Source organism: Engraulis encrasicolus, chromosome 6 (assembly GCF_034702125.1).
Source record: "Engraulis encrasicolus isolate BLACKSEA-1 chromosome 6, IST_EnEncr_1.0, whole genome shotgun sequence".
NCBI classification, from domain to species: domain Eukaryota; kingdom Metazoa; phylum Chordata; class Actinopteri; order Clupeiformes; family Engraulidae; genus Engraulis; species Engraulis encrasicolus.
Window position 1 is genome coordinate 13822799 of NC_085862.1, and position 26944 is coordinate 13849742.

The window sequence follows — 26944 nt, forward strand, 5'->3', positions numbered from 1 at the left end:
GCCCTGCCATGGATGAAGCGGCTGGTAAGGGTGGGATTTGAACCAGCAACCCTCTGATCAGGCCAGCGCTCTAACGTTGAGTATTTGTCCGGTTGGCTGGTATTCATTTTTTGTATTACATAACATTTAGCTGATGCTTTTACTCAAAGCCACTTATGCCTCTTTTCCACTGCCGTTTTTCCGGTAGGCCTACAGTTCGACACAGCATGACTCAGCCGCCACTTTTTGCTTTTCGATTGGGCACGACACAGATCAATTGAAGAGCAAAAAGTGGCGGCCACCGAGTCACAATACTAGCCTTGGTCTCATTAGCCGCGCTTCAGCGGCCCGGGGCCGCCCGGGGCCGCCCGGGGCTCAGGAGAGTGGCCGGCTCGGAGCTGCCGGCCCCGGGCCATTTTTTGCCTGATCGGACTCATAGCCGACCCCAGGCACATTCAGGTACACGCCTTGTTTGTGAAACGTCAGTCGGGCACAGCCCACTTTCGCCCCAAATCACAGAAGGACAACAACAGAACAACGACAAAGAAGGAGAAGAAATGGAGCAAACTCTGCTGGAGCAGGTCGCCGTTTGGCTCGTAGCCTACGGACAAAGACGACAAGAACTGCAAAGAAAATGGCTTGCCTTTCAAGAACAGTTTTATTACATGGCAAAGTTGTCGATTCAGAAGCTGTATGGGACGCAGCGCATGTTAAGAAGACAAAGACGCATGAAAATACGAGCAGCTCGACAACTGAGAGTGAACAGAAGGAGACGTGCGAACATGCCCAGTTAATCCCCCCAATCGCGCACAGAAGCATGAGCCCCGGACATAGCGAGACATGAATGTGCAGGTAATTGAATAAGTTACCATGTGAAAGGAGACCAAATCCCGGAGACATAGCACCTTCATCAGTTGCTATAGAAAATTATGAGCCCCGGACATAGCGACACACACCCTCGTTGCGGCGTGCCACCTGTCTATTCATTCATGTTATTTCCATCCATTTGACATTAAAGCCCTTGTGTAAATTTCAAACTGTGTTTGGCGATCTGTCTGAAACGTGCGATATAGCCTACCAGACCTTCGGCGATAATAGCGCAAAAGCTAAATAAGCCGACATAAATGTCATGTGTGAGTATTTTTTAGACACTTTTTATTGGTGTCCAGTGGAAAGCATGCCAAATCACGATAATGGCACAAGAGTTGGCGGCTAAAAGCAGAAAAAAGCCAACATGACTTAGCTATGACATCCCAAGTTTAAGTGTAGTGCCACTACAGTAGTGGTGCCCATGATGCCCTGATAACAACAAAAAAGTTATGTTGGCTAAATAACTTTAAAAACACAAACAGAAGTGCCAAGGTTGCATCTTATGAAATTATGCCATAAGAAAGCCAAACACCCCAAACTAATGCTTAACCATAATTTGCCCAGAATTTAGCGATAAGTCCCCCATGCAGCCACATTATTACACAGAGGTTGACCCCGCCTCCGAGCCTCGGCGGTGCTTGATGGCCCCGGATGGCCCATCGAATTCGACGGGCCAGGGAAAGCGGCCCTTAGCCCCACAACCTGGCCCGGCGGCCATCTTTAGCACCTAGCCCCCTTTTGATGAGATCACCGTCTGCCCCCTTTTGTCCGGGCCTGCAATGAGACTAAGGCTAATGTGTCGAGCTGTAGGCCTACTAGAAAATCAGCAGTGGAAAAGAGGCAATAGTTATTTACAGGGGCTAAGTCCCTTGCTCAAGTACAATTCAGCCATGGAGTGGGGTAGGGAGTGGGAGTGATCTAAAGCCCATCTCCTTAAAGGGGTATGCCACTATTTTGGGGCTTAATACAGTTAAAATCGTTGGCCAGGGTGTATAAAGGTGGTAAAGTGTCTTATTTTTCATGTAAGCTGTTGTCTTGCTTTAAGACAAGTTAAAAGAGGGAGCATGTCGCTAAGCTAGTAAAAGTCAATGGATCCGTGTAGCATTGATCCATTGACTTTCACTAGCTTAGCGACATATTCCCTCTTTTAACTTGTCTTACAGCAAGACAACGCTTAACATGAAAATAAGACACTTAACCACCTTTATAAACCCCAGCCAACGATTTTAACTGTATTAAGCCCCAAAATAGTGGCATACCCCTTTAACCATTAGGCCACGGCTGTCCCCTAGCCCTGCTAATAAACTAAACCACTGCGCTGCAATTAGGAATGCAAGTGATTAATCGATTAATAGTCGATCGATAAGGTCAATCAACTAACGATTAATGAATGAATCGATAATTTGGTGCCCCTCAGCTCCGCTAATAAACTAAATCATCGTGCTGCAATATACCCAGTAACACAAAATCCTTTCCACAGTTCAGACAGCTGAGCTGCATCTTTTTTGTTTGGCCACCTAATTACCAGCGTGAGGTATTTATGATCATATCCTGCGCCGCACGAGATCGTATGTCATACGCGCGGGGGTTGGTGAGTGCTGTGGAAAGGCGCCGCACATGGCCAGGGCAGGGGGAGGACCTTCTGACAGCTATGAGGGATGGCCAAGGCAGTTAATCGACAGGGGCATTTGGGCGGCGGCCCTGGTGGGGCTGGGAGATGGCCACTGACATGGCAGCTGCTTCTGTCAATGACTACCAGGGCTTTACATTAGCACCAGCAAACCGGACTGTTGATGAAATTTCAGTGTGGCTGGTAGGAAAGACCAACTTACTATCCGCTTTTATCCTTTAGTCTGTTTAGCATCTACTCGCCATTATGACTGGTGATGAAAAACGTTCATTTAGAGCCCTGATGACACACAACTGCGGCCAAGCCCCCCCCCCCAAAAAAAAAACCCCAACTGATCCACCAGAGCCGTGAGCTCACTGCTTATGAGGGGGGTCGATCGAGGCTGAGCAAATTAAACATCTTTAACTGCTCTGCGTGATATTGAGATTTCTTCTTCTTCTTTTTTAAAAATCTAGCAGCCTCAACAACACAAAAACTAAACAACAAAAAAGAGAAGATGATCCACAGTTGCTCTAGGGGGCTGCTTCAGTGGCAATAGGCAATGGCATACCAAAAAAGGCATAGTAAACGACACAAATGCAAACACATAATGACAGGTGACTGAAAAACTAAAGCCAAAGCACCTGCCACTGAGTCAGGGTAGTAAACTTAATTGAAACACTTAATTGGGGTATACAGAGATTAAGAAAAAAAAACGCCAACCAGTTTCACTGTCTCCATCTCTGTATACGTACCCCAATGAAATAAAGGGTAACTGCTACCTTGACTGAGAGGCGAGTGCTTTGGGCTTAGTTTTTCATTCAAATAACCAGATGCAGCCCTTCTTCCTGGAGAAAAGACTGTAGAGTGCCCGCTATTTACTGTTTTGCCAGTGACGGCACACTGACAGGTAAGAGTAGTTTATTTAGCTGTGAGATAGACTGTGTAAAAGAGCAACACAATTTTCCATGTTGAAATGGAGGATTATTTCTGTCCAACAAATTTCGGCTCCCCATGAAATTTGGTGAGTGGATTAAGGCAATGCACAATCCAGACACCAGAGGGCACTGCCCCATCATCACAGAGTCCAGCCAGCTGTACATCAAGGGATCATCCAAGGATTGCAGAATGTAGTCCCATGAATCAAATGTTACATGTGAGTATCCTCTTGACTATCGAGGAGAAAGTTCAAACTCGTTTCTTTTCTTTTCATTGACTTTGTTTGTTGGTGGCAGCTGTCCATTTTGACCCTGGTATACTTGGTCAGCTGTTCTTTGTTGATGGGAAGTATTGCCTGCATTTCCTGCATCTCTCTGACGACCCCTTCGTTTATCTCTCCTTTCTCTGTCGAGAGCCAATTGCAATCTCTTGACTTTGTCCTTCAAAGCGTTCACCTGCTCTTCCTGAGCCGTCTCCCATCTGTCCGTCCCTCCAGTCCTTGACGCCACTTGCTGCTGGACACTGTGTGTTCCCCCCAACCCTTGATGGACAGGTATAACAACTGGAGCGTCCTCTCCCTCCTCATTGCTTTCTTGTTCATCTTCCTCAACTGTAAAAAAAAGAGAGGAAGTGGCACATTATACACTTGTATATAAATATATGACAGGACACTATGACATAAATAAAACCAAATACATATATAGCGGCAAGTAGCAATGAGGGGCCAAGCGGTGAATAAGAAAGAGCTTGCCGCGCCAACAGCACAAACCTGGGCCTGACGGGTGGCCATCAGCACCCACAAGAAGTTACTCAATACTACGGATCCGAATCACAAGTTTTAAGATTCTGCCGACTATCGAATCCACTGCTTTAGATTTAGTCGAATCCGATACCTACTACTGAATCCTACTCTAACCTGCCAAATCCGAAACCAAGTCTTGAATTCGGTAATTGTGAGCAATATAGGCCGGGAGCTACGTATACCCCTCAGGATGTTTTTTGCTTACTTTTTTTCACTATGATTTCCTGTTAGTATATACCCTGGGCCATAATGAGTTGATAGGGTGCACTCCCAACTCGGCCCCGTTTGGTCTCAGGGCCCAAAAAAACATCTTTTAAGGAAAAGCTGCAGGCGAAATTATATACTTGTAAATATTAAGGTACTGCAACTGCAGAAATGGTCCTAGAACCCTGTAAATTGTCATGGGTCATCCTGTCACATAGGGGAACCAACCTGAAAAACGTTTCTGAGCAGGGCCGGTTTTTAGCATAGGCCGGCTAGGCGGTCGCCTAGAGCGCCATGTGAAGAAGGGGCGCCGAAATGGCGCTCTTCTATGTAATTTTGCGATATGAAGTTTTTTTATGAAGTCGCAATCAACAAAGACTGGCGAAAGCGCTCCTCACGGCAAAGCGCCCCTCAGCCAATAGTAATATCTCTTCCAACTGTCTCTGGGAAGTCTGTGAACCAATAAACAGACAGTTCTGAGAAAGGGGGCGGGACGAGTGACAGCGTGCGGTCTATTTTGAATTTGGAGACTCACTCGAGAGACAGAGGGGGCAATCGCAAACAGTAGTGCTGCTCTGCTGGATGGAGATTATTATGTTCTCATTAAACCACTCATTGCATGATGCAGGAGTTTCAGAGGGTGTTTTGGAACTATGCTATGTGATTTAATCAGCAACCGTTTGTGATTATGGAAAGCCTAATAGTTATGAGGTTACTATTTGGAATTAGAGAGAAAAAGAGCTTTGTTTTTGATCAGAGAAATCGCTAGTTAGCATGCTAACATTAGCCAAGTATGCCAAGCAATGAAATCCAGTAAAGTAGCTGTTAGTAGCCTACTCACTACTCACTAACACCCACCTGATATCATAATACTTGCTTAGGTTGACAAGCAATGTAAAGTAAGACTGGTGCAATGTTTAAAACAATTTTAGCTGCCATATCTCCTTCCATCCACATGAATTACCTGCTTGTTGTAAGCTTAAAAAAAACATTAATTTCCAGACCAGAATGACATAGCCTACATTAATCATGTAACAGAACCATGCACAGCAGACAAGTGAGGCTATTTACTATATTTTGTATATTATGAAATTCAATAGCGTGACAGCTCTTCTCCCTTTCTCTCACCCTGTCCCTCCAAACACATAGATAGCCCCCTCTCATTCCCCTACTCACAAATGCACCACTATTTTCCAGTCCAGAAATGAAATTGGTTTGGAATTCAGCACAAATGTGTAGCTTATTAAAATTGTTATGCTGCCATGCTTTGTGATGCTGTAGATAGTGTAGATCAATGCAGACCTCCTTGGTAGGCTTATTGTCTACACATGCATTTTACATGCAAATGTACTGTATCACTCTCCTGGCATTTCAATTTCACGTTACAATTCAAACACATTGATAACCTCCCTCTCATCTGGGGTTGGGGGCCCCACCACCATCACATCCAACACACCACACAGTGAAGCTACTTTCATGCGACTCAATCTGATGTGTTGGTCGCCTGTCAAAAAGAACCACAAATCCATTTGATGAAAAACGGTTATTGTTCTTGATGCTATTTAGTTAAGCTTACTAAGGATATTAGTCTTGTGTTCTGTGAGGTATAAGAAAGATTTTTTTTTTCTTTCAAAGGTGGGGGGGGGGGGGCGCCAGAAATCAAACTCGCCTAGGGCACCAAATAAGCCAGAACCGGCCCTGTTTCAGAGCTTGGAGCTTTTCTTCTGTCAAATATCATCTTCAACATACCCAAAAAGCCCCAAAAATGCTTGTCCGCCTGACAAATTGTCTTCAAATTTGATCATTTTCAACTCTGTTATGATATGCATTAGTCCCTCAAATGTGAATGAAAAACTACCCAAGTTCATGAGCTTCAATTTAAGTCCAAGAGGACCTTTCTAGCTAGAGTAAAACAGCTGCTATGTCCAAAGTTATTCACAATAACCTATCCGAAAATAGTAGCCTACTGGCCTGGCAGGTCACTTTCATTACCAATTTGTATGGGACTTTGAACAACAATATTACATAAACCATACCTTGACTTGAGAATTGCAGGAATGAAAGTATTAAGTGAATAGCTTCAACTATTGGTGGACTGTGAACAGGATGCAACATGGTACTATCACACAAAAGGAATGAATAAAATGACAAATTTATTTAAGGAATGGTTTGTACAGCAGTAGTTTAGAATGTGAAAAATAACTTTTAATGATCATTTAATAATCCTCATCATCCTGTTCCTAATAAATCCACATTTGTATGACTTTCATATGTCATGTCTTGTTCATCCGTGTCCTCTGCCAATACATCAATCAGAGCTTTTGGGATTACATCACCCTCAAACCATAGTGGTTCAAGCTTCCCAGTTTGTTTATGTGAAAACCATGGTCAAGTGGACTTGGGATCTCTGGGTAATGCTCATGGGCCCTATCCCCTGACCTATCCCTTAATTCTGACACCATACTCCATCTCAAAAAATGGATGTTTAGTGGTGCATAAAAAACAACAACAAAGTGAAAGGCATGAACCACATGATCAAAGATGCTGAGAATGTGCAACTTCCTCCTCCAGGCCAATATGCTCTCATTCAGGATGAAAACAGAGAGCACATTTACAAGTCTACCCGCATCAGCTGAAACAATACTTAGCACAGACACGTACGTGAACTGTCTTCATTAACCAAAATCAACTGACAGATCGCAGACGTTGTGGTGAACGTTTTATTATGAACGGGCTGAAAGCCTTTCTCACAAACGATGAAAACAAGAAGGCACTCATTCATTTACTACTGGTAAGTGTTGCACTGATACCATGTTTTGGCCCCAATACCGATATCTGATACCTGGCTTTGAAGTATCGACCAATAACATACCCGATACCACTCGGCGAATGAGAACAAGAGAAAGAAGCCACATGCACTTGATGAATACAATGTCTGAACGTTGCGAGCAGCGGTTTCACCTGAGCTGTATGAAAGAGCTTTTGGTGTGGCAGTTTACGAACGTATGCCTACTCAAAATTAATTGTGTTAATTTGTGTTAAAGTGTGAAGTTCAAGGCTGCGTTCAAGTGTCATACAATCATCGGTAAATGGTATCGTGCCCTACTTGTTGGTACTCACCAGATTTTTTGCAGGAACACATTGCCACTGTTCTGGCTCTACATACCTTCAATGGTGTTGACTGCATGTCAGCATTCAAAGCAAAGGAAAGTGTGACCAATGAAGTTATTGAATCAAACATCAAATTTCCTCGAAGTCTTTGCAGAAGGAGGAAACTCATTTGATCTTGATAAACAGCTCGTCAATGATGTTAAGGAGTTCACCTACTTACTGTATGGATTTAGTCAGCGAGTGAAAATCATTGATCGAAGCAAGAGAAATTAAACTAAAGAAGATGTCTGGGTCAAAACCTTCAAGCTCACCAGGGTCTCTTAATTGACCTATCAACTTTCCCACCGTGCAAGAAGGTCCCTCAACGGTGCTTTCCCCTGGTGCTGTTCACACCTGTAAACCACAGACTTCAACTACAACTCAAAGACCTGCCATATGCAAAAGTTCTCAGATGACTCCGCTATTGTTGGATGCATTAAAGATGGGACAGGAGGGGAAGTAGAGAGGTCAGGAGGAGAACTTTGTCAGATGGTGAAGAATCAACCAGCTCCAGCTGAACACCACCAAAACCAAATAAATGGTGGTTGACCTCAGGCAAAACACCCCGCCCCTGGTGCCTGTCTCTATCGAGGGGAGACAGAAGCGACAGTCTGCACATATAAGTACCTGGGTATACACCTGGACAATAAACGGGACTGGTCTGCTAACTCAAAAGCACTGTACAGGAAACAGAGCAACAGACTCCGGCAGATGTTCTATCAGCCTGTCATGGACAGTTGTGGCATGCTGGGGTGGTAGCATTAGGAGAGCAGATGCTGGGCGCCTTGACAGGCTGGTGAGGAAAGCTGTGTCTGTTGTAGGCACAGAACTGGAGGCTCTCACTATCACAGCTGAGAATAGGACACTAAGCAGACTCTACTCTATAATGGACAAATGGACAATCACCCCCTGTACCCAGTCTTTGACCGCCAGAGAAGCCTGTTCAGTTACAGATTTCGCACCATCTCCTGCAGGACAGACAGGCTACAGAGGTCCTTTGTCCCCAGGGCCATCCAAATATTCAACACCACACAGACGGACTCACAGAGATCATCATAGGTGACTGGACCGCATAAACCAACTTTATGTCCAGAACTCTGCTGCCAGGATCTTATCTTTATGTCCAGAACTCTGCTGCCAGGATCCTCACAGGCACTAGACCCTGGCAGCACATCACCCCCATACTCAAGCAGCTTCACTGGCTCCCCATCAAGTCACGCATTACCTATAAAGTCCTCCTAACCTTCAAGTCCCTCCATGGTCTGACACCCCACTACCTCATTGACCTCCTCCATCCCTATGACCCCTCAAGATCCCTGCAGTCCTCTTCCAAGGGCCAGCTGGTCGTCCCTAGTACCAGGCTCAAGACCACCAGTGACAGAGCCTTCCATGTAGCTGATCCTATTCTTTGGAACAATCTGCCCGGCCACATCCAGATACCCCCTCACTGACCATTTTTAAGCAACGCCTTAAGACACATCTCTTCCTGGAGGCTTATGGCTGCTAGTTCCACAAGCACATTCTTTACATGCACTCATACACACACACACGCCCTGACGCGCACACACACTCACACTTCCTATACAATACCTTGTGAAGCGACCTTGGGTGTTTTGAAAGTCACTATATATAAAACGAAAGTATTATTATTATCATTATCATCATTATATATGCCTCCGTGCTTCTACCTGAACTCCTATCCTACGCCTGGGTGTAACCGATTATTAATTTGTTGGGACTATGCACAGTGACGTCTGACACTCCAGGACAATTTTTTGGCTCCTCCGTGCCACTTAGCTAAGGCACATGTGATAAATCCCTGGTACACTTGGACACTAAATGACTAAATGTTTATTGGGTTTTTTTTGCTGCTCCGTACCACAGAGAGAGAGATATACCTGTGTGTGTGTGTGTGTGTGTGTGTGTGTGTGTGTGTGTGTGTGTGTGTGTGTGTGTGTGTGTGTGTGTGTTTGTGTGTGTGTGTGTGTGTGTGTGTGTGAGAGAGAGAGAGAGAGAGCGAGAGAGCGAGAGAGAGAGGAAGTGACATCTGCCTTGGGCTGAATGTATGTATGTAAGAGTGAGCTATATGGTTAATATGTAACGATGTGTGTGTCTTGTGTGTGTAATGGGTTTTTGTATTTATGTATGTGACACTTTCATTTCCCCCTGGGATTACTAAATGATACTCTACTCTACTCAAACAACACTTCATACTACAAACTTTCATGTGTGCAATGCATCTGAAAGAGAGCCCATGAGCATTACCCAGAGATCCCAAGTGCACTTGACCATGAGTTTCACCTAAACACATATGGGAAGCTTGAACCACTATGGTTTGAGGGCGATGTAATCCCAAAAGCTCTAATGTCTTGGCAGAGGAGGACAGAGATTAATATGACATGACTGATGAAATCCATACATTGTGGATGAAGATGAGGAAGAGACGGATGATGATAATAAAGATTATAAATTCTGATTAAAAGTTCTTATCTACATTCTAAACTACTGCTGTACAATACAAATCAGCCATTAAATACATTTCACATTTGAGTCATTCCTTTTGTGTAATAGTATGTGTTGCATCCTGTTCACAGTCCACCAATAGGTGGTAACATTAGTTACTTTTGATGCTATTCACTTAATACTTTCATTCATGCAATTTTCAAGTCAAGGTCAAACACTTCAAAAAATATGGTTTATGTCATATGTTCAAAGTACCAACGAATTGGTAATGCTGAAAGTGACTGAATGCCTGCCAGTAGGCTACTATTTTCGGATAGGCTATTGTGAATAACTTTGGACATAGCAGCTGTTGTACTCTAGCTAGAAAGGTCCTCTTGGACTTAAATTGAAGCTCATGAACTTGGGTAGTTTTTCATTTACATTTGAGGGACTAATGCATATCATAACAGAGTTGAAAATGATCAAATTTGAAGACAATTTGTCAGGCGGACAAGCATTTTTGGGGCTTTTTGGGCATGTTGAAGATGATATTTGACAGAAGAAAAGCCCCAAGCCCTGAAACGTTTTTCAGGTTGGTTCACCTATGTGACAGGATGACCCATGACAATTTACAGGGTTCTAGGACCATTTTTGCAGTTGCAGTACCTTAATATTTACAAGTATATAATTTCGCCTGCAGCTTTTCCTTAAAAGATGTTTTTTTGGGCCCTGAGACCAAACGGGGCCGAGTTGGGAGTGCACCCTATCAACTCGTTATGGCCCAGGGTATATACTAACAGGAAATCATAGTGAAAAAAAGTAAGCAAAAAACATCCTGAGGGGTATTCGTGGCTCCCGGCCTAATAACTTCAAATCCAACTCCGATCAACGAAACCGAACTCCGTCAACAAAAACAAAAAAACCCAAAACTCTGAGTCTGTGTCAGGCATGATATAAACATCATCTACGCCAAGTTTTTTTGGTGGATTGTAAATTCCTGCCTGTTTCCATTTCACAGTTACTGTATGCTGACATGTTTGTCAATTGCTTCAAAAAGTCATGTGTGGATGCCGTGTAGGGTGAAGATGGCCAGAAGCAAAACAAAATCACAAAAAGTCGCTATTGGCTCTCTGAAAAGTCGCTAGAAGTTGCTAGATGACATCATGACGTTACACATCACAGCATCACGCTCGACACACTAATCTCTAGAAAATGTGCCTACATGGCTACGTTCATAATGCAAAATGGCAGTGCTAGCTACTTTTTAGAGATCAGAGCTAATCTGAAGCCCTGCATAACTGTGGGTAACGCTTCTGACAGCGGCACAGTTACAATTATGTGGAAAAACAATTATTTAGACACTGAACACACAAGTTTCACTGAAACTCAAGTCGCCAGGTTCTCCAAAAAGTCGTAAAAGTCGCTAGATGAGGTTTTTAGTCGCCAGAGACGGCCAAAAGTCACTAAATCTGTCGACAAAGTCACAAAATTGGCAAACCAGACTAAATGTGAGATTGGACGTTTAATTTAGTCTGACCCCGATGAACGATAAATACAAAGATTGTTGATGAGAGCAACCTGCTGTCTTTCAAACTGTGTCTGTGCCTATAGGCCAACGCTCTGACCAATCAGCGCAACGCACAATTACTACCATCAAAGAGTGTGTATCCACGTTTTATAGACTGTCAGTAAAATTGCGAAAAAGTCCTTATAATTCTTCCAAAACTGATTCCAAAGCTGAGTAAAACGAGAGCTGTTCAATACTTCTTGTTATTGTGCTTTCCCAGCATTGCAAGCTTTGTCACTCCCTCAAAACCCTGCCTGCTTTGATTCAAAACATATCTCTGCGTTGTGATTGGTTTGCCAAATCCAGAACAATCTGGCAACCCACTCAGACAATGCAAGGCTAGACCAGTCGCAGGCAAAAAAAAAAAGGCCGTCCAGCGTGTGGCGCTAGGCTTACTAGTAATAATAATAATAATAATAATAATAATTGTATTTGTATAGCACTGTGTCATACAAGGCATGTAACTCAAAGTGCTTAACAAATGGGAAAAAAAACATTGTTAGAGATAGATTTAAAAGGAGAGGTATAGAGGAGAGGCAGAAATAGTAGGAAGGCAGAGGAAGAAGAGATAGACAGAGATTGTAGAGTCATAAGGTCAACGTAGGTTAGGACCAGGATTCTTAGATGCGTAAGGTCCATAGTGGCTACTAGGCTAGGTAAGAGGGGTTTCCCCCCAATTTTGACAAAATCCAAGATGGTGGCCTACTATTTAAAGTGACCTCAAAGGAACGAATGGCCATAATAGCGTAAAATGCAACAGACTTTGACAGCCATGAATTACCTGCTTGAATTACAAGAGATGGAGATGGACAACCGTAGCTGTGATCCTCTGTGACCATTTTCCATCCATCTGCTCTTATTCCAACTGTAGGAACGTTCCTATTTTTCTGCATAGGTTTTCGAGGGTACTTCAGTGGTAAGGCAAACTGTGGGAATAGTTTTGGAGAACATTGGCAGTACTGTGACTGTGAGTTATCGAATTGGGACAAATAAGGAAGAAAACAAGGAACACAAGCAGTATGTCTATGAGGATATACATTCATCCATGACATGTCATCCAAACAAACAAACAAACTATCAAAAATCTTGTTTTCTTATCAATGACAAGCTTCATCCTCAAATGTTGCTGTTACGTGAGGGTGGAAAGAGCACTGCATCTCAGTACACAGTGCCCAGTGTGGCGAATGGAACAGGGCATGAGAGATGGAGGAACAGAGTACTTCACCTTTGACTCCTTGTCCTCGTCACCACCTTTAGGGCCAAAACATACCAAGGCGGAACGGAACGGTCACGGGACGAACGCGGTCTTTCTGCTTAGTTTTGGCCGGCGTGCTTTTCTCTGCCTTGCACACTGACAGCGTCGGCGTGCGCGGCCAGTCCTATTCAAAACTCTCCCCACAGCTAAAGCTAGCATGCTACTTTGCCATTCATTTGAATGAGACACCGCCGGTCGCCGGCGTGAAAAATACGCTCGAGTTCTATTTTCCAAATGCAGCGCGGCGCGGAGCCGGCTCCCGCGCCGCTGACGCCCGACTACCGCCGGTTGGTGTGTAAGGACAGATAGGTTTCAATGTATTTTCACTGACGCCGGTAAAAACCGTGGCCGTTCCGCGCCGCTTTACCGCCTTGGTGTGTCAGACCCCTTATGCAGGGCCTTTCTGGACAGCTCTCGCTTCAGTCTTCTATTCTCCTCCCGCAATTGGTTTATTTCTTTAACTCTTTTAATACAATTGGTGCAGTGTTCATCTAAGTTCCCCACTGAAGTACAACCATCTCCTGAAGTTTTGGTTTCCACGGTCTCTTCTCTCCCTACATTTTCTAGGGCTGGCGGTAAGGTCTCAGCCACAGTTGCCGAATGCTCTGATTGTAATGAAATAAAAGAATAAACTGTAAATCAAATTGATAAGTGGTTCAATTATTTCAGGACTAGTTACATTATCATGACCATATATGACAATCATATCATGATTATCATATCAATGACCTCTTAGACTGATGGGTCTTTGTCTGAAGAAAGGTAGAAAAAGATTTTGTTACACTGAGGTTCAATCATTTCTAAATAAGGATTATACAGATAACTGTTAAAACCTGCTGGGCATTGCTGCCTGTTGCACCTCCTCCGGTGCCCATGGCTCAGCAGGAGATATAAAGACTTGTAACACAAACATTCAACTTTATTGTATCAATAACAGGCAAACTTAGGAAATACACATTCGCAAACTAGGTTTGGGCATAGTTTTAACGGGAGCGTGTCTATGTTCCCACAGCCCATTGATCCCACAGCCCATTGGTCCCACATCACTAATTTTTTATTATTTTAAGGCCTATTGGTTCTCTTAGTTTACTTGGAAATGTGGGAACATGGAGTTGTAGAGCATAGGGCTTATATTTGAATAATTTCGTAAAACTGTGGAAACATGGAGCAGCAGGAATAAGCTGGGACCATTTGGGCTGTGGGACTAATGGGCCGTGGGACCAATGGGCTGTGGGAACATAGAGCTGACCCCGTTTTAACGTGTGTGGTCGGACTAGTGGGATGATGGACCAATGGGATATAACCGTGAACTGAGGGAAGGCTAACTGTCGTAGACCTACTGATTCTGAATAGTGTATGTTTACTGCAGTGTGCTATGGGCCCCTTTCACCTCTCCTGACAGCTTACATAGTGTCTGACACCTTACATAGATACAAGATGTAGACAAAGACCTAATACACATTATTGCACATTGCAGTAAGCATATAGCAAAATTGGAGTATAGCAAAAAGCCTTACTTACAACACTACAAACACACGCTCTCTACACGCTACACCTCTCCTGACAACCGTCGTCAAGGACGAACTCAGAGGACAACCCAACTCGGAACTCAGAGGGCAGTATGTTACTTTGTAACTGTAGAGCCAAAAAAAATGTCAACAAAGAAAGGCATGCTGCCCGGATATTTAAAAGCCCTGGTTGACAAATCGGCACAAGACAGATATGCAGAAAAAACATGCTATTTAGTGAAACCTCACTCACTGTATTGGTGTCCTAATTTCTGTGATGGAGCCCAGTCCGGGTTGTTTTCATCAAGCAGAGATGATGGCTTGCCTAAAAGACAAACAAACAAACAATATAGGATAATGGGAGACTATCCGTGACAAACAATAACTATCAATGTCTCCCCTTGTGGTGGAGCATGCGTTTAATTGTTGACGAGACACACACAGGTCAGTGTTTAGCCGACATCGGCGCTGTCAGTCTATGTAGCCTAGTTGCTATAGGCCTACCCACATTTGTGGTAGGTCTGTTCTTGTTATTGTGATAAGACACCGTAAAACATGGAAATTAAATGAACATAGGCAAGCTAGGCCTACTGGTAGTGACGGGAGTCTGGCAAAGCGTGCCGGAACATGTTTCAAACAATCAACAGCGAAAACCATAAAACCACTGTTCCGAAGTTTGCTTTATGCCGCATTCCAGAGCTTGCGACTTGAACATTCCGAAGCTTTGACAGGCGTTCCAATGCATTTCAGCAAGTAGGAGGTCAGAAACATTCCATCTCCCACCCTTGGGGAATGCTCCATTAATACGGGAAAAACCATGTGACATTCTTACCAGTGACGTGCGGTGGGATTTATGGCTGGTGAGGCAGTAACTTTTTCAATATCAGATTTTCAAATAAATAATTGCCAAATAGGCCTACCGACAAGTTCCATATGTCATAGCAGCTTTCTTAACATAAGGTAGGCCTACATATTTTGACATACTGCATTTCCGCAGAGAAAATGCTATTAGATCTCTCTCTCTCTCACACACACACACACACACACACACACAGGATTCAAACAGTGGTCTCACATAAACCACACAGCACCAATGTGGACAGCAGAGCAGAGGAGAGGAGAGTAGTGGAGAGGAGAGAAGAGGAGAGGAGAGGAGAGAAGGGGAGGGGAGAGGAGAGGAGGAGAGAAGAGGAGAGAGGAGAGGAGATGAGAGAGGAGGAGAGGGGAGGAGAAGAGAGGAGAGGAGAGGAGAGGAGAAAGGAGGAGAGGAGATGAGCTCAAGGAGAGGAGAGGAGAGGGAGAGGGAGAGGAGAAGAGAGAAGAGGAGAGGAGATGGGAAAAGAGAGGAGAGGAGAGGAGTTGAGAGGAGAGGGGGAGAGGAAAGGAGAGGAGAGGAGAGGAGAGGAAAGGAAAGGGAAGGAAAGGAGAGGAGAGGAGGAGGGGAGAGGAGAGGAGAGGAGAAGAGGAGGGGAGGGGACGGGAGAGTAGTGGAGAGTGTAAGCTCCTTCACAGCCCACTGCTCTCACACACAAATGTGGACTGAGCATCACGGCGGATGCTCAATGAAAGACACACAGGATTCAAAACACGGTGTCATATAGACCGCTGAGCACCACGGCGAACAAACCGGTGTGATAGCTTTTGTGATACGCACTGGATTCTCGTGCAAATGTAGGCCTACATCTACTTGTACGAGGCTACGGCAAGCGATGTGGGACAAAGGTGTGGCAGGAAGCGAATGTCAACATAAACAGATATTACACAAGCTTCGATATGGTCACCAAATATTTTGGGACTGTCATTTATGTTATGCCTACACTTTGGAATTAAATCAGAGTCTTGTAGTTACACGGGTATATTTGATTTACCTCAACGGTACCCTGTACTCAACTTTACAAACAGTTACAGGGCACATGAGAATCCGGTGCCTATCACAAAAGCTACCACACCGGACAGAATCACGGCGGATTCTCTCTCTCCCCACGGGTCTCACAAACACAGGCTTCACACACATAGGAAACACTGGTCTTACCTTAACTCGTACATCGGGTCCATGCGCCGCTCTTTCACGGTTCTCCATCACTTTGGCGTTGTGCATGCTAACGTTAGTTTAGCCGGTGCTGTTCATCCAAAGCCACATCTATTCGAGACGCCCCAAACGTCTCCAAAGCAATTTGGCATTGAATATGAGTAGCCGCGAGAATTTGTGTTTCGTGAGGCTCCTTAGTGAATTGTTAAGTCGTAAAATCCCATGCGTATGGTCTTCCACACATTCTCGCCGGTTGCAAACAAGACACAGGGGAAACAAAAAATATTTTCTGTTTCTAGGCCTACCACTCACTTTGAAATGATCGGGTAGTTCTAATCTTCTGACCGGTCACCTGCAGTAGCAAACCCTTCAGCTCTGTCGGTCCTCCATTCTTTATCACATATATTCCCCTTGGAAATCCAACTTTGAGAATGCTCTTAGTTTCGTTATGAAATCCACTTGTAGCAGTCGAAGTGAACAAGCTAGCCAACAACACCGACTGACTGTATTGTGAACTTCAGATTCGCTATGACGTAACTGGCCAGCAAGACTCTCAACGCCAGAAGGAGTCTGCGGCCAGGCTACTGCTCGCCTCACCACTGTATCTTTCAGTGGGCGTTAAGCCAAAGCGTTCAGAGTAAAGAAATGATAATCAGGAAATGAGGGCACACCATACATACTTCTATAAAAACATTTAATACAATATTACCAGGTTGCGTTCACAGAACGTGCAAAATGGTGCATGCGCTCAAGCTTGTTAACGAGGGATTGCGCAATCCGGGGTGAGGCAAGTTCAGAGTTGCCCCAAATTCAGCGTATTCGGAGCAATTTGACATGAAATGGGCAAATATTACGATTTTGGCCACGGAAATGATTGAAAATGAGTGAAACTGTTTAAATACTACTCAAATGGTAGTTATGGTGCAGATGCTCGAAAACAATTGCTGTTATTGTTACTATTATTCACATTTACTGCATCTCATCATTCTCATGTGGAGCTGGTGAGGCAGTGCCTCCCCTGCCGTATTGGAGTGCACGTGCCTGATTCTTACATGAAACAGCAAACTGTTTCAGTTTTCCGAAAGCAACAACAGCCCATGCGTTTGGTCCATAGCAGAGCCGTCATCTGCCAGGTCGCAGCGTTGACATTTCTTTACGTCCCACGTCCTACTTTATTGATAGACTGGTAGACAACATCATCATCATTTATGAACACAACAATGAGAAGAAAATGTCCAGGAACACTTTATTGCCCCAAAATAATGACGGGCTAATAAAAAATAGATGTGCCATCAGTTTAAATACCATTGTTATGTCGTCTACACCGTCCTCTGTCTAAAATGTCAAATGTCTGGAAGTAGTGTGCAAACGTCTGTTTTGACGATTCTGACATAGTGATAGTAACATTGTGAAATAATAATGAATATAAAGTGATGTGAAATATTTACAAATAGTTGGTAGCTAGTTTTCCAGTAAAGTCGTTCAAGTAATAGGCATGAAGCAGCAGCAACGTGTGTGTGTGTGTGTGTGTGTGTGTGTGTGTGTGTGTGTGTGTGTGTGTGTGTGTGTGTGCGTGCGTGCTCTTTGAAGTCAGTGCAGTATGTGTGTGTGCTCTTTTAAGTCAGTGCAGTGTGTGTGTGTGTGTGTGTGTGTGTTTTGAGTTAGTGCAAGTAGAATGTGCAATCACGATACAGTGTTGGGTGTGGGTTTTATCAGTGTGTGTGTGTGTTTTTTTTAGTTAATGCAAGTAGAATGTGCAATCCACAATACAGTGTAGAGTGGGCATATCAGTGATGGGAGGGCGGGTTAAGTGTTCAGCATCCTGATTGCTTGGTGTATGAAGCTCTTTGCCAGCCTGGTGGTACGGAGCAGAGGTACCTGTACCTCTTTCCAGATGGCAGGGCAGTTTGTGTGCAGGGTGGATTGTGTCCTTGGTGATCATCAGTGCTTTGCGGGTGAGGCAGGTGGTGTAAATGTCTTGCAGGGAGGGGAGTGGCTCTCCAATGATCTTCCTTGCTGTATTAACAATGTGCTGGAGCGTCTTCCTGTTTTGCTCCGTGCAGCTTCCTCCCCACACTGTGACGCAACTGGACAGGATGTTATCTATGGTTCCTCTGTAGAATGTTGTCATGACGGAGGGTGTAGCATTTGCCTTCTTCAGTTTACGCAAGAAGTAGAGTCGCTGTTGGGAATTCTTCTCCAGTGCTGTGGTGTTGGTGGTCCAGGAGAGGTCATCGCTGATGTGCACTCCAAGGAATTTTGTGCTGCTCACTCTCTCCACAGCATCACCGAGAGCTGACGTTCAGCCGACAGTCCCGACATTCAGCCAGAATCGGGCCGACTGTGCTTGCTACCTTTGCAGTCAGCTCAGCTGCCACCTTTAAAACCATCAACACGTGTTCATTTATTAATTTGTTATGTAGGGTAGGCTATGCCTAAATTACAACAGGGGTCATTTCACGTGAAATCAGACACTTTGGGACCCGACCGTCATAGATTTCAATCATACTTGCTGTGCCTGTTTAGTAGCAAGGTAGCACCCCAGAGCTGCATTTGTGTGAATCTGACACAAATATTAAGGGAGAAACAGACCAGCAAAGGTTTACATATGAGGGTAGGACACTATACATTCAGCATTGATTATATCAGTCAGTGTAAGTCACAAAAAGATGTCTGTGGTGTTATTTGAAAGCTCTTTTCTGGCTCTACAAATTACACAAACAGCATGGAATACAACAAACCTCAGAATATGAATTATGATAAATTGAAAATTTTAAATTGAATATCAAGAAAACGAATATTTTAAAATGGCCAGTTCCTTGTCTAAACGTAGCCTGCAATGTCATGAACAACCCCTGAAATGCTGGTGTTTGGTTCTTAATTCTTTTCAGAGATAATGGGATTCAGAAATATGGCGTCATACAGATCACCTAGTAATAATATAGTGATACCATAGTAATATCACATGACAGCATGTCTATCGGAATATGTGAAGGATGGAGATGGTTCATGAAGATGCAGGAAGTTCAGTTTCACCTCTCCAGTGCTCGGCATACATTCCAACACATGCTAGCCACTAGTTGACATCATATACAGCTACAACATACCCTTTGATGCTTGACCGCTTTAAAAAAACATTTACTGAGCTTATTCTTTCAACCCTGCCTTCTCGAAATGCTGAAAATGGTCTAGCTTCCACTGTGTCCATTGACAATGGGCAGAAGCTGTTTAGTTTTTGAGTACCTGGACTAGGACCCAGTGAGGGTGCAGGGCCCACCCGGAAAATGCCCGTTATGCCAGAAGGCCAGTCCAGTCCTGTCCCTGATACTATTCTATTACCACTTTATTTACAACTCATTTCAACCTTTATGTCCCATTATCTCTGAAATGAATAAGGAACCAAACAACCCATTTTCAGGTGTTTATAACCTTACAGGCTATGTTTAGACAAGAAACCGGCCATTTAAAAATATACTTTTTTTATTCAATTTTTATTTTTTCAATGCATCATAATTCATATTCTGAAGGCTGTTGTATTCCATGCTGTTTGTGAACTTTGTAGAGCCAGAAAAGAGCTTTCAAACAACACCTCAGACATCTTTTTGCGACTTACACGGACTGCTATAATCAAGGCTGAATGTATAGTGTCCTACCCTCATATGTAAACATTGCTGGTCTGTTTCTCCATTAATATTGGTGTCAGATTCACACAAATGCAGTTCTGGGGTGCTACCTTGCTACTAAACAGGCACAGCAAGTATGATTGAAATCTGGGTCGGCCGGGTGTCTGATTTCACGTGAAATGACCCACATATTAAAAGTAATTCTCATTTAAGCTACGCCTACTGATAACTAGATTGCATTTCCTCACAGAAAATGCTGGAGTATGCTTGCCCGTCTTGCATTCGTTGCCCTTCATGCATGAATTGCCCTTCATTCATATGCTGCCCTTCATGCATACACAACATACAGTTAACCATCTAGATATGAGCTAACTTCCTGTTTGGTATATACCATATTGGCAAAAACAAATTTTCACTGCTGGACGACCTGGGAGGGAATTACAAATAGGAACATCAGCTGGGCAGATGTGTGGAAGATCCCACAGGCAAGACTAAGCTTCCTCATCCGCTCAACTTACGACACGCTTCCCTGCCCTCGGAACCTCCACCAGTGTTTCGAAAGTGAAGAATGTTGTGCACTCTGCAATGCCCCCAACGCAAGTCTCCAGCACATCTTGTCAGGCTGTACGATCGCGCTTTCACAGGGCCGCTATAGGTGGCGCCATGACCAAGTCCTGAAGAAGCTAGCCGAAGTGCTGGAGGAGTGCCGACAAGGAAGTAAAACTCCACCACCTCTAGAGGATTTCACCACCTTTATAGCAGAGGGAGGGGTCAGCAGAAGCATCAGGCCAAGGAAACCATCAAGGCCATTCACCCCTGACCAGGAATGGAGCATGAGAGTCGACCTTGACAGGAAGCTTCAGTTCCCATGGAGATCACCACCACATCCCTCCGACCAGACATTGTTGTGTGGTCAGCTAAGGCAAGAACAGCGTTCCTCATCGAACTGACAGTGCCTATGGAGGAGGGAATTGAGGCTGCCTTTGAACGTAAGAGGGCCACTCAGAGCTGGCTGCTGAGTGCCGGGAGGCTGGCTGACCACCATCTGACCAGTAGAGGTTGGCTGTCGAGGCTTCATAGGTTTGTCAACCACACGCCTTCTGAAGGACGTGGGACTCACCGGAGAAAGGCTCAGGAAGGTAACAAAGTCCCTGGCAGAGGAGGCTGAAAAGGCGAGCTTTTGGCTCTGGCTCAGGAGGAAGGACAAAACGTGGAGGAAGAACACCTTACCCCAGACAACAGCCGCAGGGGAAAACACCCATCAGCTGCAGGGGGTGACAGGGAGACATCCCTGTCACTGCCCCGCCACCACGAAACGTTTTGGGATTAAAGGGGGGAAACATTAGTGAATGGTGGTTCCCGACTGATGACCCTGCAGCTGACCCATGGGCACCGGAGGAGGTGCGACAGGCAGCAATGCCCAGCAGGACATAACCTTCCTGTACAAATCCCTCACTAACTGTAGCGCCCCCCAGTTGCTGTATTGCACTGAATTCGGTACGTAACCTGGAGATCATGTGTGAGAAATTTCGTTAAGATCTGTCAGGCTTTGCTGAGATATGAGCTAACTTCCTGTTTGGACGGTGTGTTTGTCTTTGTTGTCAATTTTGATTGGCTGCTGTCCGCCGATGGTTACAGCATGTAATGCACTTGTGACATTGATCTGCTGGTGGCGCTACAGAGTTTGAGGTACCCCTGTGAAGATAAAAATCCAAATCGGATCACCGAGCCGAACATTTCGGTCTTTGAACGGATTTTCAGAGTGGTTCTTCCAAACGAATGGATCGTAGAAATAGATGAATATTAATAAAAAAAGAAACAGGGGAATAGCAATAGCATGCTAATTAGGCCTACCTGATATAAAATGATCACTGCAGACTCGCATTATATTTAAGTTTTTGGTGCAATCCTCGCTAAAGAGATCTTCTCTCCGTATCCTCCTTAACCATTTTTCGCGGCGTTTTTTGTACAAATCACGTCTCGTCTGGGTGTAACGTGCAGCCGGGATCTTAGGCAAACAATAGTAGCTCAGTTTATCACGCCCAGAGCGGTTTGAACAACCGCGAACAGCACAGAAATTAACCATGGCAAAGTTTGCTCTACAGTTACAAAGTAACGCAGTGCCCTCGCTCTGAGTTCCGAGTTGGATTGTCCTCTGAGTTCGTCCCTGGCGACGGTTGTCAGGGGAGGTGGGGTAGCGTCACGTGTAGAGAGCGTTGGCAAAGTTGTAAAATCTCTGGCGTGGGTGTGTGTTAATAATCATAATATTTTATTTTGAGCGCCTTTCAAAATACCCAAGGACACTTTACAATAACAAAAAACTTACATAAAAGTAGGGAAAGTATAACAAAGCTTCAGTGAATTAACAATAGAAGAGTAATTAAAATGCAAAAATTAAATAGAAGAGCTCGCTTTGCTTTGCCTCCGACGGCAATCCCTAAATGCTTTGCGGTTATGACGGCACACGTTGTTTTTTTCATCCACTTCCTGGTTTCAACGTCACCTCAGGAACTCTGATGTGGACATCATGATCGGGGATTTCTTGATTTTCGGGTAAGGAATCGTCTGATTTCAACCCAGTATCAGTTTATCAGTTATGACTAATGCTATCCGATAAGGTGTATTGGCTTAAGGCTGTCAGTCTAAGGTTGTTTTAGCTAGTAGTGGAGACGACTGGTGGTGTTTCTTTAGGATGCTAGGCTAACATATTGCACTGCAATAACTTAATCAATTAAGTGTTCTATCTGGCATGCATGCCTTGTCAATAATGTGGACTTCATTTCATGTAGGACGTTGCTGATGAATGCCGGTGCGGTCCTCAATTTTAAATTGTAAGTATCGGTATTGTCTTCTAGTTTTAAGTATCACCTTGTAAATGAATTGTTTTGCTTGGTCCACTGTGTTGTTGTGGCTGGCTTTTCCTTTCTCTGTGATGATGATGGGACTTCGTGGTGAAGATCATCGCAAAATTGTCAACATAGACAATGCAATTATTTAAAATCAGAGCCAGTCAACGTAGCCTGCGTTGCCCCTGCAGGCGAAAACTGTAAGGTATGAGTGTCAGACGGTCACAAAAATGTAGACTGGCAGGCAGCTCGTCCACAAGTTTCCCATTCAACATTAAAGGGACAGTTTGGTCAATTTCAACATGCAGTTGTAATGCTCACACTACCCTGGACTTGTCAGTGCCTGAGATTTTTTTTCTTCTTCTTCAGCCGTTTCCGAGATCCTGGTCATTGTAATGGGGGCAGCTCTTTGTTTACATTTCAAAAAAACATTTTTATTTATTCCCAAAAACATCCAAAAGGTTATAAAACATCAGCAGACAACTAGCAAACAGCAGTACCTTTTGGGAAAATATTTGGAGTTGGCCTATGTTTCATTTTTTAAAAATGTAAACAAACGCTGCCCCCATTAGAATTGCTCATATCTCGGAAAGGGCTGAGCCGAAAAATGTGGCATCACCAGGTACTGACAAGTCAAGGGTAGCGTGAGCAATACAACTGCATGTTGAAATTGACCAAACTGTCCCTTTAAGGTCTGCGCACATTTAGTGTGACAAAGAGAGTTTCTCCAGTAACCACCAGGGAACTTGTGAATACAGTAAGTAGCACGAGATAACTGCAGGTATTTGTAAGTAGAAGACAGACTCACCAGTTACAATATACAAGTCTTTTGTTGGTACTGTAAATAGGCCAATGTAAGACTGTGACTGCTGAGATGGTTAACAAAATATTTATTTGTTGTCCATGTTTGGATGAAAGCTAATCTGTAATGGTATTACAGCTGTGTATTTTGGCTCCAATCATCTCAGTGGTATGCGTTATTTTGACATTTCACAGAAAGAAAAAGGAATCCCATGGTTTTGGAGATGATATCCAAGGACCAACTACAGGTAACCAATATATTCTGTCCTATGTCCAGTGTCTTCTGAACACCACCCAGAGTGCGTTACAATATGCGACCTTGCCTCCTCCACTTGTGCTTGTCTCCTCGTACCAGGAAGTAATATGTCATGATGACATCACTGACCACAGCATTATATTTCAATATCTCGCAAAAGCTCAATTGTAAAGCCTTCTTCTCATTTGCAATTGGGATGGTGAATGAAAAACAGTCCCTAAAAAGTTGTTGTAGCTAGGCTGACAGCTGGGAAACTTTATCGTTTTCTCCACGGAGGAGGGGCCAGGAGGTGGGGCGAGGAGACAAGCAAAAGTGGAGGAGGCAAGGTCACATATTGTAACGCACTCCCAGTGTTCCTGTACCCTGTGGTACCTTCAGTTACTCTCACACCTGCATTTTTTCCAGGTGATAACATCAGAGAGTTTCTACTGAGTCTGCGATACTTCAGGATATTCATTGCTTTGTGGAATGTTTTCATCATGTTCTGCATGATAGTGTAAGTACTTACTTCTAATAATTCCGTTCATCAGTTTGGTTCAGTGCAAAATAAAGCCATGTGTTATACCTGCCAGGTGCGTAAAGGGACACTGTGTGAGATTTTTAGTTGTTTATTTCCAGAATTCATGCTGCCCATTCACTAATGTTACCTTTTTCATAAATACTTACCACCACCATCAAATTTTAAGTATTCATTATGACTGGAAAAAGTGCACTTTTCATGCATGAAAAGGGGGATCTTGTCCATGGTCCGCCATTTTGAATTTCCAAAAATAGCCATTTTTAGCTGCAAAAATTACTGTACTTGGACCATACTAGAAAATATCTGTTTATTACTTAGTAAACTTTCATGTAAATATCAAATTTGGCAATAGGCAGCCCAGTTTCAATGAGCAGCATAGTTGCAGTACCTTTTTTGACCATTTCCTGCACAGTGTCCCTTTAAGTGAAACAAACTTTGTGCCCTGGATGCCAAGAGTGCCACTTAGAGAATTCCTGCCAATTGAAGCATGCAGTTGCGCTGCTCACGCTACTCTTGTGTAACTGAGGTGTTCCTGTACAGTCTGCCACTCTGGGCTCGAACTCGCCACCTACCAGTCAACTCTCCAATTTGGGCATGGGAGGCACATCATGATACAGCTGAGCTAAAGGAACAGTCCGGTAGTTCAGCGCTACCGATACTGTATGAGGTTTTGGGATTGAGGTTAATTAACGTTCCATGCCACACTCTGCTAGTTGGCCTCTGTTACACTTGACTTGACACAGTACCCAGCGATGCAGCATGTTTTTCTTCTGTTCTGAGATCATTGTAATGAGGGCATGGTTTGTTTTCCTTTAAAAGAAAAATAATAAATCTCAACAATACATATTCCAAATATCATCCCAAAGATCGTCAGAAGGTACCTTATAACACAACTTTTGGCAAAGTATGCTAACAAGTAGTTTATGTGTTTGAAGTATGTAAATAAAAACCATACCATCAGTAGAATGGCCAGGACTTTTCAACAAAAAAAAGCAATGTTGGGTGCTGATAAGTCAAGGGCAGCGTGAACAATACAAATGCATGTTGAAATTGTCAGGATTATCTCCTTGAGTATCACTGTCCCCATCTACTGCTCCCTACCCTGGGCTCTGCCATTGCGGCTGCTCCCTCCCTCCCTACTCACCTGTGTCATCAGGTGATTACATTATATCCACCACGTTTGTGATGGCACAAAAGCAATCGAAAACTGAGCAATTTCATTCACTGAAACCTATAATGGATGCTGGTTAGAAATGTGTCATTTTGCTCAGCTTTGGTCATTTTCTGCATCAGCACGAATGTGGCGAGTGTCACTCATCTGGGCTCTGTGGTTATAGTAAAAAGAGACCAAAAGGGTTGGCGTCTGCGCCTTAACTTTGAATCGTGTGTTGCTTGGTGCGACTGCTCACCAAAAGTAGCGATACTATGACAGTCAAAAAAGATGAGGCGCACACAAAGCTTTCAAGTTCAAAATATGTATTGTAGCTGAAAAATTACAAAAGAAGTCATCGGAAAAAAGCAGGAGCTACAGACGTTTCGGACCTAGTCCATTATCAATGTCTCCAGTAGCCTAGTCATAATAGCAGTAGCCACTCTCCAGTAGACTGTCATTGTATCTCTGTGGTCATAACACATGGGAACATTTCAGGTCCATGCTTATGAGGATGTTGTGTGTGTGTGTGAACTTTTATCTTGCAGACTGTTTGGATCATGAGGTTTCGATGGAGCAGAGAGGGGGTGACCATGCGGCGTTGTATATATTTTTGGGAAACCAGGCAGACACAATGATCCATAATGTATTTGACATGATGAGCCCATTTCCTTTTTTGTTTTTATTACGGTTGTTTTATTAAGTCATATTTGTATAGATTTTTGCTGGTGGGAGATAACTTTATTAATCAGTGACATGTTATACGATGCAATACGATACGATATGATGATACTTAATTGTCAGTTTACACCGAAATTCATTTTGCATCCCTGAGCAAGACTCGTTATGACGGTACAGGTTTTGTGTGCTGCAGAAACATACATTTTGGTATACAGTGTATGCTAGATATGTGCTGGATATGTCCAAGAAGTATCATCCCTGTTTTTTTCCCCCTGAAAATTCCTAATGGCGTCTTATTGCCTGCATACCTGTTTCTTGCATACAGTGACTTAAGCCATCCTTTCAATGGCACAATGTACACTCAAAAATGAATAAAAGCTGAGTGGATGCGTAAATGTGCAAGAGTTTTAAGTTTGTCATTGGTCTAAAAGCACCATTAACAAATGTATTAAAATGTGTGCCTCTATTACCACGGGTACTGTAGTGGCCTATTGAAATTGGATTTGTTATGATTCCTAAAAGAGGCTAATCTATCATACAGAAGGAACTACTGGTATTTCATATCTACAACGCTTATTTACCTGGGTGTTCAGGTGCTGTGATTTGAACTTATAAGCCACCCGAAAGAGTGTCGTCAGTGCCTCTCGAATTCAATGCCCTCTTGGAGTGCTCAAAGCACTCAGGTTTTGTAGCTGCCTGTCTATTCCACATTT

At 43.8% G+C, this 26944-nt stretch overlaps 2 protein-coding genes across 4 annotated transcripts; one reads left to right on the plus strand and one right to left on the minus strand.

Annotated features, from left to right (window-relative positions):
• Positions 1 to 3362: 3362 nt before the first annotated feature.
• LOC134450742 (uncharacterized) lies at positions 3363 to 23092 on the minus strand. Of its 3 annotated transcripts, none has more exons than XM_063200702.1 (6): positions 22846 to 23092; positions 14579 to 14650; positions 13206 to 13422; positions 12788 to 12815; positions 12344 to 12488; positions 3363 to 4007 (listed from the first exon to the last, which is right to left on the minus strand). In XM_063200702.1, the coding sequence occupies exons 1-6, from the start codon at positions 22937 to 22939 to the stop codon at positions 3631 to 3633; spliced, it is 933 nt and encodes a 310-aa protein (XP_063056772.1). In that variant the 5' UTR covers positions 22940 to 23092; the 3' UTR covers positions 3363 to 3630. The 3 variants fall into 3 exon arrangements, with proteins under 3 accessions (XP_063056772.1, XP_063056770.1, XP_063056771.1); XM_063200700.1 differs by lacking the exon at positions 22846 to 23092 and adding an exon at positions 21832 to 22100; XM_063200701.1 differs by lacking the exons at positions 14579 to 14650; positions 22846 to 23092 and adding an exon at positions 21832 to 22100.
• smim7 (small integral membrane protein 7) lies at positions 22213 to 26626 on the plus strand. Its single transcript, XM_063200703.1, has 5 exons — positions 22213 to 22530; positions 22767 to 22808; positions 23820 to 23872; positions 24286 to 24376; positions 26099 to 26626. Exons 1-5 carry the CDS (start codon positions 22505 to 22507, stop codon positions 26112 to 26114), a joined length of 228 nt encoding a protein of 75 aa, XP_063056773.1. The 5' UTR covers positions 22213 to 22504; the 3' UTR covers positions 26115 to 26626.
• Positions 26627 to 26944: the final 318 nt, after the last annotated feature.

Excerpts from the sequence above, each read along its gene's own strand:
- LOC134450742 (XM_063200700.1), bottom strand. The coding sequence starts at position 22,063 with ATGGTTAATTTCTGTGCTGTTCGCGGTTGTTCAAACCGCTCTGGGCGT. Across the intron at positions 14,651-21,831 it reads CAGTGATCATTTTATATCAG|GCAAGCCATCATCTCTGCTT; the intron begins GTAGGCCTAATT and ends TTTGTCTTTTAG. Across the intron at positions 12,489-12,787 it reads ACGAGGACAAGGAGTCAAAG|TTTGCCTTACCACTGAAGTA; the intron begins GTGAAGTACTCT and ends CTATTCCCACAG.
- smim7 (XM_063200703.1), top strand. The coding sequence starts at position 22,505 with ATGATCGGGGATTTCTTGATTTTCGG. Across the intron at positions 22,531-22,766 it reads GGGGATTTCTTGATTTTCGG|GACGTTGCTGATGAATGCCG; the intron begins GTAAGGAATCGT and ends CATTTCATGTAG. Across the intron at positions 23,873-24,285 it reads TATCCAAGGACCAACTACAG|GTGATAACATCAGAGAGTTT; the intron begins GTAACCAATATA and ends CATTTTTTCCAG.